At 62.0% G+C, this 16,249-nt stretch overlaps 1 protein-coding gene across 3 annotated transcripts; it reads right to left on the reverse strand.

Moving 5' to 3' along the window:
• Positions 1-56: 56 nt before the first annotated feature.
• TMX2 (thioredoxin related transmembrane protein 2) lies at positions 57-16,235 on the reverse strand. 3 transcript variants are annotated; one of them, XM_038405483.2, is made up of 8 exons: positions 15,826-16,235; positions 8,801-8,861; positions 8,302-8,415; positions 3,220-3,296; positions 2,894-3,000; positions 2,618-2,683; positions 1,914-2,043; positions 57-1,404 (listed from the first exon to the last, which is right to left on the reverse strand). In XM_038405483.2, exons 1-8 carry the CDS (start codon positions 16,012-16,014, stop codon positions 1,246-1,248), a joined length of 903 nt encoding a protein of 300 aa, XP_038261411.1. In that variant the 5' UTR covers positions 16,015-16,235; the 3' UTR covers positions 57-1,245. The 3 variants fall into 3 exon arrangements, with proteins under 3 accessions (XP_038261411.1, XP_038261412.1, XP_038261414.1); XM_038405484.2 differs by having other exon boundaries at positions 2,037-2,043; positions 15,826-16,185; XM_038405486.2 differs by lacking the exon at positions 57-1,404 and having other exon boundaries at positions 1,951-2,043; positions 2,629-2,683; positions 15,826-16,195.
• Between the last annotated feature and the right edge of the window lie 14 nt (positions 16,236-16,249).

The following is a 16,249-nucleotide window of genomic DNA, read 5'->3' on the forward strand; positions in this document are numbered from 1 at the left end:
CAGTGAACATCCACCCCACCCCAGGAGACAGGACACAGCGAGATGGGAAGGGAGGGTTCATTCTTAATTGGTTTATTATAGACACTGTCAAGGGAAGAGATGATTAACAGGACAAATACTCCATGCTTCTAGGAGCCACAGCTGCTCAGCCATCACAACTTCCTCTCCCCTTCATGGCTGGGACGAAGAGGCCTTTGCTATGATTCAGGAGGGGCGGTGCCCCAGGTAGCTGCAGGCACAGAACAGGGGAGCCCCTCTAGGGCCATCCAGTCAATTCCTCTCCTCCAGCTCGCACAGAGTTCAGGTGCTACACTCAGCCAGGCACCACCTGCCCTTCTTGCCCCATGAGCTGACTTTTGGCACTTGAAGGGTTAAACCAAGACCAGCTGGAAGGAAGGGAAAGGAAACTAGTAGCGGCCTGGCTCTTCAGTGGGGAAGGGGCAGAAGTCAGGCACTGGCTAAGAGTCCTCCAGAGCAGCAGAGTTCAGTTCCCACCAGCCCCTAGCTGGGATGAGAGTGTGTTACATGCTCAGGCTGCTCTATCCCCCATCCCCAGAGCAGCACATACGCTCCAGCTCCTCTCCCCACACTGCTAGGCACAGGCCAGATTCCCCCAGCCACTGGGTTAGCCAACAGGGGAAGCCTACAGCCCTCCCAAGCGAGGCATGGGGGAGAACCGGTCCAATGGGAACCTGACCTACACCCAACACATGCACTATACAGTTAGGAGGAGTCCCGTGCACCTCCTTACCCCCAAACAGAAAAGGGGGGAGGAGAGAATATCTTCCAGCAAGAAGTGGTTGGGCCCATCCGCAATACATCCTCATCCCAAGCTGGTTCAGCCCAAGTCAACACTCCCCCCCACCCAGCCCCCCTTGGTTCCATTCAACCTGGAGAGGCTGCACCCTCAAACCCAGCGGCTCTAGAGCCCTAGGGGAATTCTACCCCCAGCCCCTGCTGGACCAATCACTGCCCACCCCTTGCAGCCAATCAGCAGCCTGCAGCCAGTTCTTTAGGTGATGCCAGAGAGGAACAGGAATAAATAAGATGCTGCAGAGACATAAGCAGTCCAGCATGGCCCAGTGAGGAGCCAGGGCACAGCTGAGCCCCAGAGGGAGGGTGGTGACTCCCTCATGCAGCTCCCCTCATCATCACGGCACCATCTTAAAGACGGGTTGTGCTGGGCACCATGGCACAGCGGCCAGGAGAGGATGATGGGGGGCAACTACAGGGAGCGAGGCAGATCTATTTGTCCTTCTTGCTCTCGCCATTGGGGAGCTCCATGCTGGCCGCCAGGGTATCCTGCTGCTCCAGTGGCTCCTTCTGCCCCTCATCTCGCTGCTTCAACAGCTTCTTGGCCTTCTGGTACAGCTCATTCAGGCTGAACTCCCGGATCACGTTCTCCTGCGGCACAGAAACAGATCTCAGCGCCTGCCCTGCCACCGCCTCAACCTCCTGCAGGCAACAGCCTCTTTCCAGGAACAACAGAGGAGGAAGGGGGCAGCGCCATAGGTCTGGCCAGCCGCTGGCAGCTTGGGGTAAGGGGATCCCTCAATGCCCTGCAGGCTGGGTGCAGATTGCCCAGAGTCATGTCGCAGTGGGGAGCAAGGAGCTTGGGGGGGAGGTGTGTCCTGAAGGTGTGTGGGAAGCTCCCCTGCTCACAGGAAATGGGTTAAGAGGAGAATTCTGCCCTGAAGCCAGTAACTCTGGCCCAGGGCAGGAGTTCAGCAGGGGAAGGACCCAACAGAGAGGATGGCCCTATCCAGCCGTGGCTGGCACAACAGAGCCATGCCCCAATGCTCAGAAAAGAGCCCACCGATTGAACAGGCAGAGCTGAAGCTAGACAGCTGCTGCAGCAGCCCAGGAAGGGTCGTGGATTAGACATGCCCCTCACCCTACAGCATGCATCCCACCTCGGAGAAGGTCCAGGAGACGGCCCGGCCCTTCTTGTCAATCTGCGGCCGGCGCATCACCTCCTTCCCGCCCTGGAAGAGGATCAGGGTGGGCAGCTGCTTGGTGAGGGGTGAGGTACTCACTTTGTACCTGTGGGGATGGACGGACGGATAGAGTGACCCCTTGGAGCACCAATCTCAACCCCTCTCCCCACCCACTCCTCAGGCTCTGCATTGCTCTTTCCTTGCCCCTAGGACACATCCACATCCCAGCCCCACAGGCTAGAGGGAAAGGGGGAGACTCCCCTTCCCAGGCAACAACCCCCACCTCAATCCAAGCTAAAAGGACAGTCTCTGTGGTTGCACGTGGGAGTCAGCAACATCCCAAGGGTCGGGATCAGCAAGGAGGGACGCAGACTCCCAGAGCTCATTAATTTCAGGACCTCTCTGAAGCAGGGTTGAGCAGGGAGTAGACTACACAGGGCTACTCCAGCCAGGGAAGGAGGTCTGGTTCACAACATAGCCATATCCCTCCAGGGAAAATCCCAGCAGAGAAGAGACCCTCGGTGTGAAGCAGTGACCCTCAGCATCCTCATGGCTGGACTGTTCCCGAGTCGGTTGGTGTGGGACGGGCAGCGGTGGGGGAGTGGAACTAGCCCACTTTTGCCCACATTGTGGAGGCATGAGACTGATCTAGTTACTCATGGCAGCCTGGACCCGCTCACCTGGTGCTGACATCAGGGTAGCGGCCCACGTCCACCTTGCCGAAGTTAAGCCCCATGCAGTTGTACCTGGGTTGGGAGGGGAGAAGCAGTTAGTGCAGGGAGATCCCAATACAAGAGAGGGGAGCGTGGGGCAGGAGCACATGGCTGGGCTGAATCCTCTACCACAAACCCCAGCTGGGTCAGCTCCATTCCCTGCCCCCGGGGCAGTCTCAGTCAAGAGGGTGGCAGGGGTTCCCCCTCCCCCACTCACCGAATTACCAGCCGAGTGCCACTCACTTGAGAGAGAGGTCGGCATAGATGGGCGCGAACGACTGGCACTCGTTGGACCAGTTGGCAAAGAACTCCACAATCCAGGTCACCCGCTTGTCCCGCTCCAGCTCCTCCTGCAGCACAGACAGAAGGGTCTACTGGAGGAACCACACCCCACCTGGGCACTGCTCTCACCTGCTACCACAGCCCCAACACCACCAGCCCAGTTCCTCCTCCCTGGGGTCACAGCATGGGCTGCAGAGATCAGCAACTGCAGGCTCAAGCTGGTCCCCAAGCCACAGCAGCCCACGTGCAAATGGTGGCCTGGGGGCTATGGGGCCGCCGATACTCACGTGGATGGTTTTATCGCTGAAGTATTTGATATACTCCGGGCCCAGGTACAGAGGGGGCTTGCAGGTCATCAGGAACACTGAAAGTACACACGCATCACAGCATGAGTCACTTCACCCTGTACGAACCCGCACACCAACAGCTGTTTACTCATCAACCGTATAATCGGGCTTAAAACAGACTCACCCCCCAGCACACACACACAGGTGAGGAGTTGGGACTGCTGTGACTGGCTGCACTTTGTGGGCTTGGACACAGATTTGAGGAGAGGAGGCAGGGAGCCCAGGCAAGCACAGAAATCAAACATTTGGTTTCCAGAACTAGGTTGCTTGCTCTGTGGCCTTACAGGAAGGTTGGATAAAGCATCTCATGCTGGGTTTCTGCCCTAGTGGACGGGGGGGAAGCTGTTGATGTGATATACCTGGATTTTAATCAGGCTTTCGACAGTCTCATGTGATGTTCTCCTAAGCAAAATAGGGAAACGTGGTCGGGATTAAATTGTTATAAGGTGGGCGGCCAGCTGGTGGAAAGTGTGTACTCAAAGAGCAGTCATCAGTGCTTTGCTGTCAAACCAGGAGAGGGTACCTAGTGGGGTCCCGCAGGGGTCAGTCCTGGGTACAGTAGTATACAATACTTTCACTAATGCCTTGGAAATGGAGTGGAGAGTATGCTTATAAAATCTGCAGTCAACACCAAGATGGGAGGGGCTGCAAGCACGTCAGAGGACAGGATTAGAATTCAAAATGACCTTGGCAAATTGGAGAACTGGTCTGAATTCAACAAGGTGAAATTCAATAAAGTCAAGTACTACACACAGGAAGGAAAAAATAAAATGCAAAACTACACACTGGGGAATAACTGGCTAGGAGGCAGTACTGCTGAAAAGGATCTAGGGGTTAGAGTGGATCGCAAATGGAACATGAACCAAGCATCAGTGATGCCGTGCAAAAAAGGCTGATCTCATTCTGAGATGTATTAATAGGGTATTAGATACAAGACACTGCAGGCAATTGTCCGGCTCTGCTTGGCACTGGTGAGGTCTCAGCTGGAGTCCTGTGTCCAGTTCTGGATGCCACATTTTCAGAATGATAAGGACAAATTTAAGAGAGTCCAGAGAAGAGCAACAAAATGGATAAAAGATTTAGAAAACCTGACCTGTGGGGAAAGGTTAAAAACTGGGCATGTTTAGTGTTGAGAAAAGATGACTGGAGGAGGTGGGGGACCTAATAACAGTCTTCAAATACATTAAGGGCTGTTATATGGGGATCAATTGTTCTTCACGTCCACTGAAGGCAGGACAAGATGCAATGGTCTTAATCTATGGCAAGGGAGATTTAGATTAGCTGGCACACAAAAAAAACAACCCTAACTCTAAGGGTAGGTAAGCTCTGCAATAGGCTTCCAGGGGAGGTTGTGGAATTGCCACGACTAGAGGTGTTTAAGAACAGATTGGGCAAACACTTGTCAAGGATGGTCTAGGTTTACATGGTCCTGCCTGAGCACTGGGACTGGATTTGATGACTTCTCAAGATCCCTTACAGCCCTACATTTCTATAACACGACCTACCTTTTCTATAGTGCTTTGCATCAGTGGATCTCAAAGCACTTTAAAATGGAGGTCAGTAGCAGTCTCTCCATTATGCAGATGGGGAAAACCAAGGAATTGACTTGTCCAAGGCCCTGCAACAGGCAAGCTGCCAAGTAGGGGAGCTGGGAACAGAACTGAGGTCTGCTCCAGTGCTCTATCCACTAGACAACACTGCCTCCTTACAGTGTGAGCTCTCCAAATGTGGGGTGGATAAGCCAGCCAGGGGATGCATGTGTTAGCAGGCAGGGAACAAGGGGATGGCATTGAAGGGATGGAGGCTAGGGAACAGTGGAAATGCACAAGGCTGCCAGTGGCTCCAATACTCATGATTCAGGCAAAACTTAGCATAGAATATCAGGGTTGGAAGGGACCTCAGGAGGTCATCTAGTCCAATCCCCTGCTCAAAGCAGGACCAATCCCCAACAAAATCATCCCAGCCAGGGCTTTGTCAAGCCTGACCTTAAAAACTTCAAAGGAAGGAGATTCCACCACCTCCCTAGGTAACACATTCCAGTGCTTCACCACCCTCTTAGTGAAAAAGTTTTTCCTAATATCCAACCTAAACCTCCCCCACTGCAACTTGAGACCATTAGTTCTTGTTCTGTCATCTGCTACCACTGAGAACAGTCTAGATCCATCCTCTTTGGAACCCCCTTTCAGGTAGTTGAAAGCAGCTATCAAATCCCCCCTCATTCTTCTCTTCCGCAGACTAAATCCCAGTTCCCTCAGCCTCTTCTCACAAGTCATGTGCTCCAGTCCCCTAATCATTTTTGTTGCCCTCTGCTGGACATTTCCCAATTTTTCTACACCCTTCTTGGAGTGTGGGGTCCAAAACTGGACACAGTACTCTAGATGAGGCCTCACCAATGTCGAATAGAGGAGAACAATCACGTACCTCGATCTGCTGGCAATGCCCCTACTTATACAGCCCAAAATGCCATTGGTCTTCTTGGCAACAAGGGCACACTGTTGATTCATATCCAGCTTCTCGTGCACTGTAACCCCTAGGTCCTTTTCTGCAGAACTGCTGCCTAGTCATTCGGTCCCTAGTCTGTAGCGGTGCATGGGATTCTTCCGTCCTAAGTGCAGGACTCTGTACTTGTCCTTGTTGAACCTCATCAGATTTCTTTTGGCCCAATCCTCTAATTTGTCTAGGGCCCTCTGTATCCTATCCCTACCCTCCAGTGTATCTACCTCTCCTCCCAGTTTAGTGTCATCTGCAAACTTGCTGAGGGTACAATTCACACCATCCTCCAGATCATTAATGAAGATATTGAACAAAACCGGCCCGAGGACCGACCCTTGGGGCACTCCACTTGATACCGGCTGCCAACTAGACAAGGAGCCATTGATCACTATCTGTTGAGCCTGACAATCTAGCCAACTTTCTATCCACTTTATAGTCCATTCATCCAGCCCATACTACTTTAACTTATTGGCAAGCATACTGTGGGAGACTGTGTCAAAAGCTTTGCTAAAGTCAAGGAACAACACGTCCACTGCTTTCCCCTCATCCACAGAGCCAGCTATCTTGTCATAGGAGGCAATTCGATTAGTCAGGCATGACTTGCCCTTGGTGAATCCATGCTGACTGTTCCTGATCACTTTCTTCTCTAAGTGCTTCAGAACTGATTCCTCAAGGACCTGCTCCATGATTTTTCCAGGGACTGAGGTGAGGCTGACTGGCCTGTCCCCACCCACCTCAGGATCCTCCCTCTTCCCTTTTTTAAAGATGGGCACTACATTAGCCTTTTTCCAGGCTCACACAGTGGCAGACAGAAGCTAAGCAGGGAGGGTGGCTGAGACGCATGGGGGAGGTGGCTGTTTTACTGGGTAATGGTGGAATGTGTGGTACGTTGAGGTAGGAAGCAATGTGTTTGCACGGATGCCTGAGTGTACGCCACACGGCATGGGAAAGAGCTGAGCCTATCGAGAACAACACTCGGCACTTTCCATTCAGAGATCTCAAAATACTGAAAAGGGCAGTGACTTGTCCGGGGTCACAGAGGGCAGGGGCAGAGCTCCCAGCCTAGCCCTGAACCCACAGAGCCAGCCTGTCTCCCAATTGCCAGCCATCTCTAAAAGGCCCCATGTCACAGCAGAGAAAGGGACTGGGGGGCTGCTTCTCACCCTGAGGAATGCTGGAGGGAGAGGGAGCTCATCGTAGTGAAGGTTGAAGCAAGTCTCCATTAGAAAGTGGGTATTGTTCACCCCCATCCCCAACAGAGGACCAGGACATTACATCTCCCCTGGGGGTACTACCAGGGATTTCTCCGAGCTGTTCCAGAGTCAGGAGGACAGGACGGAAAGAGGATGAATGCACTCACAGAAAGGGATGGTGGATCTCAGAACAGAGGACTCAGCCAAGGGATGACAGCTTTGTTTCACTCTAAGGCGCACAGGGACACCGACTGTATAATATGCGCTAGTAGCCCAGTCATGGCCCAGGACATTGTGCTAGGTGCTGTACAAACACAGAACCAGACAATCCCTGTCCCACAGAGCTTGCCATCTAAGACAAGACCTGAGTAGAGGCAGGGAGCAATAAGACAGAACCCACCAGCATGGTCGGCAGTGGTCTCCGCCCACCAGCCACCTAGTCCACAGCAAGTTTTGTGTGGGTTTCGGAGCAAAGGAGAGGCCTGAGGAAGAGGAGGGAGCTTTGTGAATGTTGATGGCGGGCTCCTCCCAAGTGGGAGGGGAAGCAGGGGAGAAAGCACGAAGGAGACTGTTTGAAAATTGAACAGCTAAGTGATGAAGGTTGGGACCTCGGCCGACTAGGGGTGGGGTGGGGGACACCATGATCGCTTGTCAGAAGATAGGTGGGTGGGGACAGGTTGTAGAGGACCCTGAAAGGGAAGACCAGGTGCGTGTGTCTGGGGAAAGGGGAGCCAAGAAGACATGCAAGGAGAGGGGTGAAGCAGCCAGAGTGACAAGCCAGGAATATGGTCTTAGCAGCAGCAGCGATCTGCACAGGCCCCTATTGCAGAGGTGGGACCCCAGCCTGAGCAGTTACTCCCCGGTGGGACAGGGCAGCATGAACAGCTTCCATCCAAACAGTGCAGCAAGAGGGAGCCCGAGACCTTTCCCTTACCAGTCTAAAATGGTGCTGCATTTAAAAAGCCAATTGATAGCGGAGAGCTGGTACATTCAGAGTCAAGGCTACACTTAACCCCACTCCTGAAATACGTAAGGAGGCTCAGAGACTGTGCCCCTTATCGGAGATGAGGTTGTTTGGCTCTGACTGCTCAGCACCATAGGGCAGTGGGATCAGAGATTTGGATGCAGAAGCTGGGTAGACACAATGGTGTTTCAGTAACAATTCTCTCTCCCATCAGGTCTGGCTGGTCTAGTTAGATAGGCAGCTCCTCAGGACAGGGACTGTCACTCTGCATGGGCACCCTGGAGCACCGACTTGGCTCGGGGCGCGGAGAGGGTACTGTACATACTCGATTCTGTTCAGAGCCAGCTGTGTCCCCCCGAGGTGGCATCTCACCTATGCACAGCGTCAGGTAGAGCAGCCCCATCCGCACATCCAGCCGGAAGAAGAGGATCGCGTTGGCCACTTTACTGAACATGAAGATGTTCCCCAGGTGCTGATCCACAGTGACTGGAGGAGAGATGGGAGTGAAGGTCAGCCCCAGACAAATGCCCCAGTCTAGGGAGATGCTGAGGTGCATGTGGAATGTCCAACACAGACTGTCCCACTCCTGCCCCCTGGATGGACACCAACATACATTGACCCCATAACCTCATCACACTGGCTTTGGGGCAGAGCTGCCGTAGGATCTCCCCAATCCTGCCACGTGATCTCCTCAGTCAGACCCTGTCCAGAGCTTCCCCACATGCTTCCCAAGACAGAGTCCTTCCTGTGGTCTGACATGGAGACCAAGCCTGCCCAGCCCTCCATGGCAGCCTAAAAACAGTCCTTAGAATGCCTCCCCCTCATCTCTTGCTCGCAGAATAGTTCCAGCGAGGGGTGGGGGGGTACTCACTGGATCTGCGGTTCTTCATCATCACAATGGCGCTGAGGAACATGAGGATCTCCACCTCTCGCTGAAAGGAAGGATGGAGTGAGCATGACACCAACCCATTGTCTACACTGCCTCCCTCCCCCACCCCCAGTCCCCATTGCCTGCACTCTCCTCCCTCACCCCCAGCGGGGAACTGCCAGGTCCAGGCTGGAACACTGGGAGTAGATGTGCTGTAAATCTTGCACGAAGGACCTGAGCCCACCCATGGGAGTTGGCCAAGGTGGGGTGAGTCAGCCAGAAGCTGAGCTGGGGCATCCTGACAGCATTGGGGGAGGGGTCAGTACTGGGGCTCGGGACTCACCCAGTCGAAGTCGCAGGAGTTCCCGGGGCGGGGGGAGGGGGGGAGAGGGAAGGGGCGGCCGGTAACGGGGCTCAGAACTCACCCAGTCAAAGTCGCAGGGGTTCCTGGGAGGGGGGCTAAGGGGGGGTCGGTACCAGGGCTTGGGACTCACCCAGTCGAAGTCACGGGGGTTCCCGGGGGGGGAGGGAGATGGGGGGGTCGTTACCGGGGCTCGGGGCTCACCCACTCGAAGTCGCAGGGGTTCCGGGGGGGGATAAGGGGGGGGGGGTCGGTCCCGGAGCTCACCCAGTCGAAGTCGCAGGGGTTCCGGGGGGGTTAAGGGGGGGGTCGGTCCCGGGGCTCACCCAGTCGAAGTCACAGGGGTTCCGGGGGGAGGGGTCAGTCCCAGGGCTCACCCACTCGAAGTCGCAGGGGTTCTGGGAGGGGTTAAGGGGGGGTCGGTCCCGGGGCTCACCCAGTTGAAGTCACAGAGGTTACGGGGGAGGTTAAGGGGGGGTCGGTCCCGGGGCTCACCCAGTCGAAATCGCAGGGGTTCCAGAGGGGGTTAAGGGGGGGGTCGGTCCCGGGGCTCACCCAGTCGAAGTCGCAGGGGTTCCAGAGGGGGTTAAGGGGGGGGTCGGTCCCGGGGCTCGGGGCTCACCCACTCGAAGTCACAGGGGTTCCGGGAGGGGTTAAGGGGGGGGTCGGTCCCGGGGCTCACCCAGTCGAAGTCGCAGGGGTTCTGCGGGGGGTTAAGGGGGGGGTCGGTCCCGGGGCTCACCCAGTCGAAGTCGCAGGGGTTCCGGGGGGGGGCTAAGGGGGGGGTCGGTCCCGGGGCTCACCCAGTCGAAGTTGCAGGGGTTCCGGGGGGGGTTAAGGAGGGGGTCGGTCCCGGGACTCACCCAGTCGAAGTCACAGGGGTTCCGGGGGGGGCTTAAGGGGGGGTCGGTCCCGGGGCTCGGGGCTCACCCAGTCGAAGTCGCAGGGGTTCCGGGGGGGGGTTAAGGGGGGGGGGGCCGGTCCCGGGGCTCACCCAGTCCAAGTCGCAGGGGTTCCGGGGGGGGGTTAAGGGGGGGGTCGGTCCCGGGGCTCACCCAGTCGAAGTCGCAGGGGTTCCGGGGGGGTTAAGGGGGGGTCGGTCCCGGGGCTCGGGGCTCACCCAGTCGAAGTCGCAGGGGTTCCGGGGGGGGGGGTTAAGGGGGGGGTCGTTCCCGGGGCTCAGGGCTCACCCAGTCGAAGTCGCAGGGGTTCCGGGGGGGGTTAAAGGGGTGTCTGTCCCGGGGCTCACCCAGTCGAAGTCGCAGGGGTTCCGGGGGGGGGTTAAGGGGGGGGTCGGTCCCGGGGCTCACCCAGTCGAAGTCGCAGGGGTTCAGGGGGGGAGTTAAGGGGGGGTCGGTCCCGGGGCTCGGGGCTCACCCAGTCGAAGTCGCAGGGGTTCCGGGGGGGGGGGTTAAGGGGGGGGTCGGTCCCGGGGCTCACCCAGTCGAAGTCGCAGGGGTTCCGGGGGGGGTTAAGGGGGGGTCGGTCCCGGGGCTCGGGGCTCAGCCAGTCGAAGTCGCAGGGGTTCTGGGGGGGGCTAAGGGGGGGGGTCGGTCCCGGGGCTCACCCAGTCGAAGTCGCAGGGGTTCTGGGGGGGGTTAAGGGGGGGTCGGTCCCGGGGCTCACCCAGTCGAAGTCGCAGGGGTTCCTGGGGGCGGTTAAGGGGGGGTCGGTCCCGGGGCTCACCCAGTCGAAGTCGCAGGGGTTCTGGCGGGGGCTAAGGGGGGGGGTCGGTCCCGGGGCTCACCCAGTCGAAGTCGCAGGGGTTCCGGGGGGGGGTTAAGGGGGGGTCGGTTCCGGGGCTCACCCAGTCGAAGTCGCAGGGGTTCCGGGGGGGGGTTAAGGGGGGTCGGTCCCGGGGCTCACCCAGTCGAAGTCGCAGGGGTTCCGGGGTGGTTAAGGGGGGGTCGGTCCCGGGGCTCACCCAGTCGAAGTCGCAGGGGTTCCGGGGGGGGGCTAAGGGGGGGTCGGTCCCGGGGCTCACCCAGTCGAAGTCGCAGGGGTTCCGGGGGGGGTTAAGGGGGGTCGGTCCCGGGGCTCACCCAGTCGAAGTCGCAGGGGTTCCGGGGGCGATTAAGGGGGGGTCGGTCCCGGGGCTCACCCAGTCGAAGTCGCAGGGGTTCCGGGGGGGGGGTTAAGTGGGGGTCGGTCCCGGGGCTCGGGGCTCACCCAGTCGAAGTCGTAGGGGTTCCGGGGTGGGTTAAGGGGGGGTCGGTCCCGGGGCTCAGCCAGTCGAAGTCGCAGGGGTTCCGGGGGGGGCTAAGGGGGGGTCGGTCCCGGGGCTCAGCCAGTCGAAGTCGCAGGGGTTCCGGGGGGGGGCTAAGGGGGGGTCGGTCCCGGGGCTCAGCCAGTCGAAGTCACAGGGGTTCCGGGGGGGCTAAAGGGGGGTCGGTCCCGGGGCTCAGCCAGTCGAAGTCGCAGGGGTTCCGGGGAGGTCTAAGGGGGGGGTCGGTCCCGGGGCTCAGCCAGTCGAAGTCGCAGGGGTTACGGGAGGGGCTAAGGGGGGGTCGGTCCCGGGGCTCAGCCAGTCGAAGTCGCAGGGGTTACGGGAGGGGCTAAGGGGGGGTCGGTCCCGGGGCTCAGCCAGTCGAAGTCACAGGGGTTCCGGGGGGGCTAAGGGGGGGTCGGTCCCGGGGCTCAGCCAGTCGAAGTCGCAGGGGTTCCGGGGAGGTCTAAGGGGGGGGGTCGGTCCCGGGGCTCAGCCAGTCGAAGTCGCAGGGGTTACGGGAGGGGCTAAGGGGGGGTCGGTCCCGGGGCTCAGCCAGTCGAAGTCGCAGGGGTTACGGGAGGGGCTAAGGGGGGGTCGGTCCCGGGGCTCAGCCAGTCCAAGTCGCAGGGGTTCTGGGGAGGGTAAGGGGGGGTCGGTCCCGGGGCTCACCCAGTCCAAGTCGCAGGGGTTCCGGGGGGGTTAAGGGAGGGTCGGTGCCGGGGCTCACCCAGTCGAAGTCGCAGGGGTTCCGGGGGGGTTAAGGGGGGGTCGGTCCCGGGGCTCACCCAGTCGAAGTCGCAGGGGTTCCGGGGGGGGGATTAAAGGGGGGTCGGTCCCGGGGCTCGGGGCTCACCCAGTCGAAGTCGCAGGGGTTCTGGGGGGGGGTTAAGGGGGGGGTCGGTCCCGGGGCTCAGCCAGTCGAAGTCGCAGGGGTTCCGGGGGGGGGCTAAGGGGGGGTCGGTCCCGGGGCTCAGCCAGTCGAAGTCGCAGGGGTTCCGGGGGGGCTAAGGGGGGGTCGGTCCCGGGGCTCACCCAGTCGAAGTCGCAGGGGTTCCGGGGGGGCTAAGGGGGGGTCGGTCCCGGGGCTCGGGGCTCACCCAGTCGAAGTCGCAGGGGTTCCGGGGGGGCTAAGGGGGGGGTCGGTCCCGGGGCTCAGCCAGTCGAAGTCGCAGGGGTTACGGGAGGGGCTAAGGGGGGGTGGGTCCCGGGGCTCAGCCAGTCCAAGTCGCAGGGGTTCTGGGGAGGGTAAGGGGGGGTCGGTCCCGGGGCTCACCCAGTCCAAGTCGCAGGGGTTCCGGGGGGGGTTAAGGGGGGGTCGGTGCCGGGGCTCACCCAGTCGAAGTCGCAGGGGTTCCGGGGGGGGTTTAGGGGGGGTCGGTCCCGGGGCTCACCCAGTCGAAGTCGCAGGGGTTCCGGGGGGGTTAAGGGGGGGTCGGTCCCGGGGCTCACCCAGTCGAAGTCGCAGGGGTTCCGGGGGGGGATTAAGGGGGGGTCGGTCCCGGGGCTCGGGGCTCACCCACTCGAAGTCGCAGGGGTTCTGGGGGGGGTTAAGGGGGGGTCGGTCCCGGGGCTCAGCCAGTCGAAGTCGCAGGGGTTCCGGGGGGGGCTAAGGGGGGGTCGGTCCCGGGGCTCAGCCAGTCGAAGTCGCAGGGGTTCCGGGGGGGGGGCTAAGGGGGGGTCGGTCCCGGGGCTCACCCAGTCGAAGTCGCAGGGGTTCCGGGGGGGCTAAGGGGGGGTCGGTCCCGGGGCTCGGGGCTCACCCAGTCGAAGTCGCAGGGGTTCCGGGGGGCTAAGGGGGGGTCGATCCGGGGCTCGGGGCTCACCCAGTCGAAGTCGCAGGGGTTCCAGGGGGGCTAAGGGGGGGTCGGTCCCGGGGCTCGGGGCTCACCCAGTCGAAGTCACAGGGGTTCCGGGGGGGGCTAAGGGGGGGTCGGTCCCGGGGCTCACCCAGTCGAAGTCGCAGGGGTTCCGGGGGGGCTAAGGGGGGGTCGATCCCGGGGCTCGGGGCTCACCCAGTCGAAGTCACAGGGGTTCCGGGGGGGGCTAAGGGGGGGGTCGGTCCCGGGGCTCACCCAGTCGAAGTCGCAGGGGTTCCGGGGGGGCTAAGGGGGGGGTCGGTCCCGGGGCTCACCCAGTCGAAGTCGCAGGGGTTCCGGGGGGGCTAAGGGGGGGTCGATCCCGGGGCTCGGGGCTCACCCAGTCGAAGTCGCAGGGGTTCCAGGGGGGCTAAGGGGGGGTCGGTCCCGGGGCTCGGGGCTCACCCAGTCGAAGTCACAGGGGTTCCGGGGGGGGGCTAAGGGGGGGTCGGTCCCGGGGCTCACCCAGTCGAAGTCGCAGGGGTTCCGGGGGGGGCTAAGGGGGGGTCGGTCCCGGGGCTCACCCAGTCGAAGTCGCAGGGGTTCGGGGGGGCTAAGGGGGGGTCAGTCCCGGGGCTCGGGGCTCACCCAGTCGAAGTCGCAGGGGTTCAGGGGGGGCTAAGGGGGGGTCGGTCCCGGGGCTCGGGGCTCACCCAGTCGAAGTCGCAGGGGTTCCGGGGGGGCTGGGGGGGGGTCGGTCCCGGGGCTCGGGGCTCACCCCGTCGAAGTCGCAGGGGTTCCGGGGGGTAAGGGGGGTCGATCCGGGGCTCGGGGCTCACCCAGTCGAAGTCGCAGGGGTTCCGGGGGGGTAAGGGGGGGTCGGTCCCGGGGCTCGGGGCTCACCCAGTCGAAGTCGCAGGGGTTCCGGGGGGGCTAAGGGGGGGTCGATCCGGGGCTCGGGGCTCACCCAGTCGAAGTCGCAGGGGTTCCAGGGGGGCTAAGGGGGGGTCGGTATCCGGGGCTCGGGGCTCACCCAGTCGAAGTCACAGGGGTTCCGGGGGGGGCTAAGGGGGGGTCGGTCCCGGGGCTCACCCAGTCGAAGTCGCAGGGGTTCCGGGGGGGGCTAAGGGGGGGTCGGTCCCGGGGCTCACCCAGTCGAAGTCGCAGGGGTTCCGGGGGGGCTAAGGGGGGTCGGTCCCGGGGCTCGGGGCTCACCCAGTCGAAGTCGCAGGGGTTCCGGGGGGGCTAAGGGGGGGTCGGTCCCGGGGCTCGGGGCTCACCCAGTCGAAGTCGCAGGGGTTCCGGGGGGGCTAGGGGGGGTCGATCCCGGGGCTCGGGGCTCACCCAGTCGAAGTCGCAGGGGGTTCCAGGGGGGCTAAGGGGGGGGCGGGTCCCGGGGCTCGGGGCTCACCCAGTCGAAGTCACAGGGGTTCCGGGGGGGGCTAAGGGGGGGTCGGTCCCGGGGCTCACCCAGTCGAAGTCGCAGGGGTTCCGGGGGGGGCTAAGGGGGGGTCAGTCCCGGGGCTCGGGGCTCACCCAGTCGAAGTCGCAGGGGTTCCGGGGGGGGCTTAAGGGGGGTCGGTCCCGGGGCTCGGGGCTCACCCAGTCGAAGTCGCAGGGGTTCCGGGGGGGCTAGGGGGGGGTCGATCCCGGGGCTCGGGGCTCACCCAGTCGAAGTCGCAGGGGTTCCAGGGGGGCTAAGGGGGGGTCGGTCCCGGGGCTCGGGGCTCACCCAGTCGAAGTCACAGGGGTTCCGGGGGGGGCTAAGGGGGGTCGGTCCCGGGGCTCACCCAGTCGAAGTCGCAGGGGTTCCGGGGGGGGGCTAAGGGGGGGTCGGTCCCGGGGCTCACCCAGTCGAAGTCGCAGGGGTTCCGGGGGGGCTAAGGGGGGGTCAGTCCCGGGGCTCGGGGCTCACCCAGTCGAAGTCGCAGGGGTTCCGGGGGGGCTAAGGGGGGTCGGTCCCGGGGCTCGGGGCTCACCCAGTCGAAGTCGCAGGGGTTCCGGGGGGGCTAGGGGGGGGTCGGTCCCGGGGCTCGGGGCTCACCCAGTCGAAGTCGCAGGGGTTCCGGGGGGGTAAGGGGGGGTCGGTCCCGGGGCTCGGGGCTCACCCAGTCGAAGTCACAGGGGTTCCGGGGGGGGCTAAGGGGGGGTCGGTCCCGGGGCTCACCCAGTCGAAGTCACAGGGGTTCCGGGGGGGGGCTAAGGGGGGGTCGGTCCCGGGGCTCACCCAGTCGAAGTCGCAGGGGTTCCGGGGGGGCTAAGGGGGGGTCGGTCCCGGGGGTCACCCAGTCGAAGTCGCAGGGGTTCCGGGGGGGCTAAGGGGGGGTCGGTCCCGGGGGTCACCCAGTCGAAGTCGCAGGGGTTCCGGGGGGGCTAAGGGGGGGTCGGTCCCAGGGCTCGGGGCTCACCCAGTCGAAGTCGCAGGGGTTCCGGGGGGGCTAGGGGGGGGTCGGTCCCGGGGCTCGGGGCTCACCCAGTCGAAGTCGCAGGGGTTCCGGGGGGGTAAGGGGGGGTCGGTCCCGGGGCTCGGGGCTCACCCAGTCGAAGTCGCAGGGGTTCCGGGGGGGGCTAAGGGGGGGTCGGTCCCGGGGCTCACCCAGTCGAAGTCGCAGGGGTTCCGGGGGGGGCTAAGGGGGGGTCGGTCCCGGGGCTCGGGGCTCACCCAGTCGAAGTCGCAGGGGTTCCCGTCCTCGCGCTGCGTGGGCAGGCCCTGGCAGAGCGGCGGTAGCTTGCGCACCAGCAGGAAGGCAGCCGAGAGCAGCGCCGAGAGCGGGTAATAGGGCCGCGCCAGCCAGCGGCAGAGCCCGGGCACCGAGTAGAACAGCGCCAGCAGCGGGGCCAGGACCGCCATCTTCACCTACACTGACCGGCCCGACGCGGCGGGGAGGAGCCCGCCCGCACCAGCGCTTCCTATTGGGCAACCGTGATGCCAATCATGCAGAGGGCGGGGATTGCTAGGAGACCTCCTTCCTCAATGGTCGCAGCCACTGCCACTCCTTGTCAGTGAGGTCTGATTGGAGGGAAGGACGGGATCGCTGGAGCGAGGGACCAATCAGATATCGAGGGTGAGTTCCTCGCCCATGTAT

Source organism: Dermochelys coriacea, chromosome 6, assembly GCF_009764565.3.
Source record: "Dermochelys coriacea isolate rDerCor1 chromosome 6, rDerCor1.pri.v4, whole genome shotgun sequence".
NCBI lineage: Eukaryota > Metazoa > Chordata > Testudines > Dermochelyidae > Dermochelys > Dermochelys coriacea.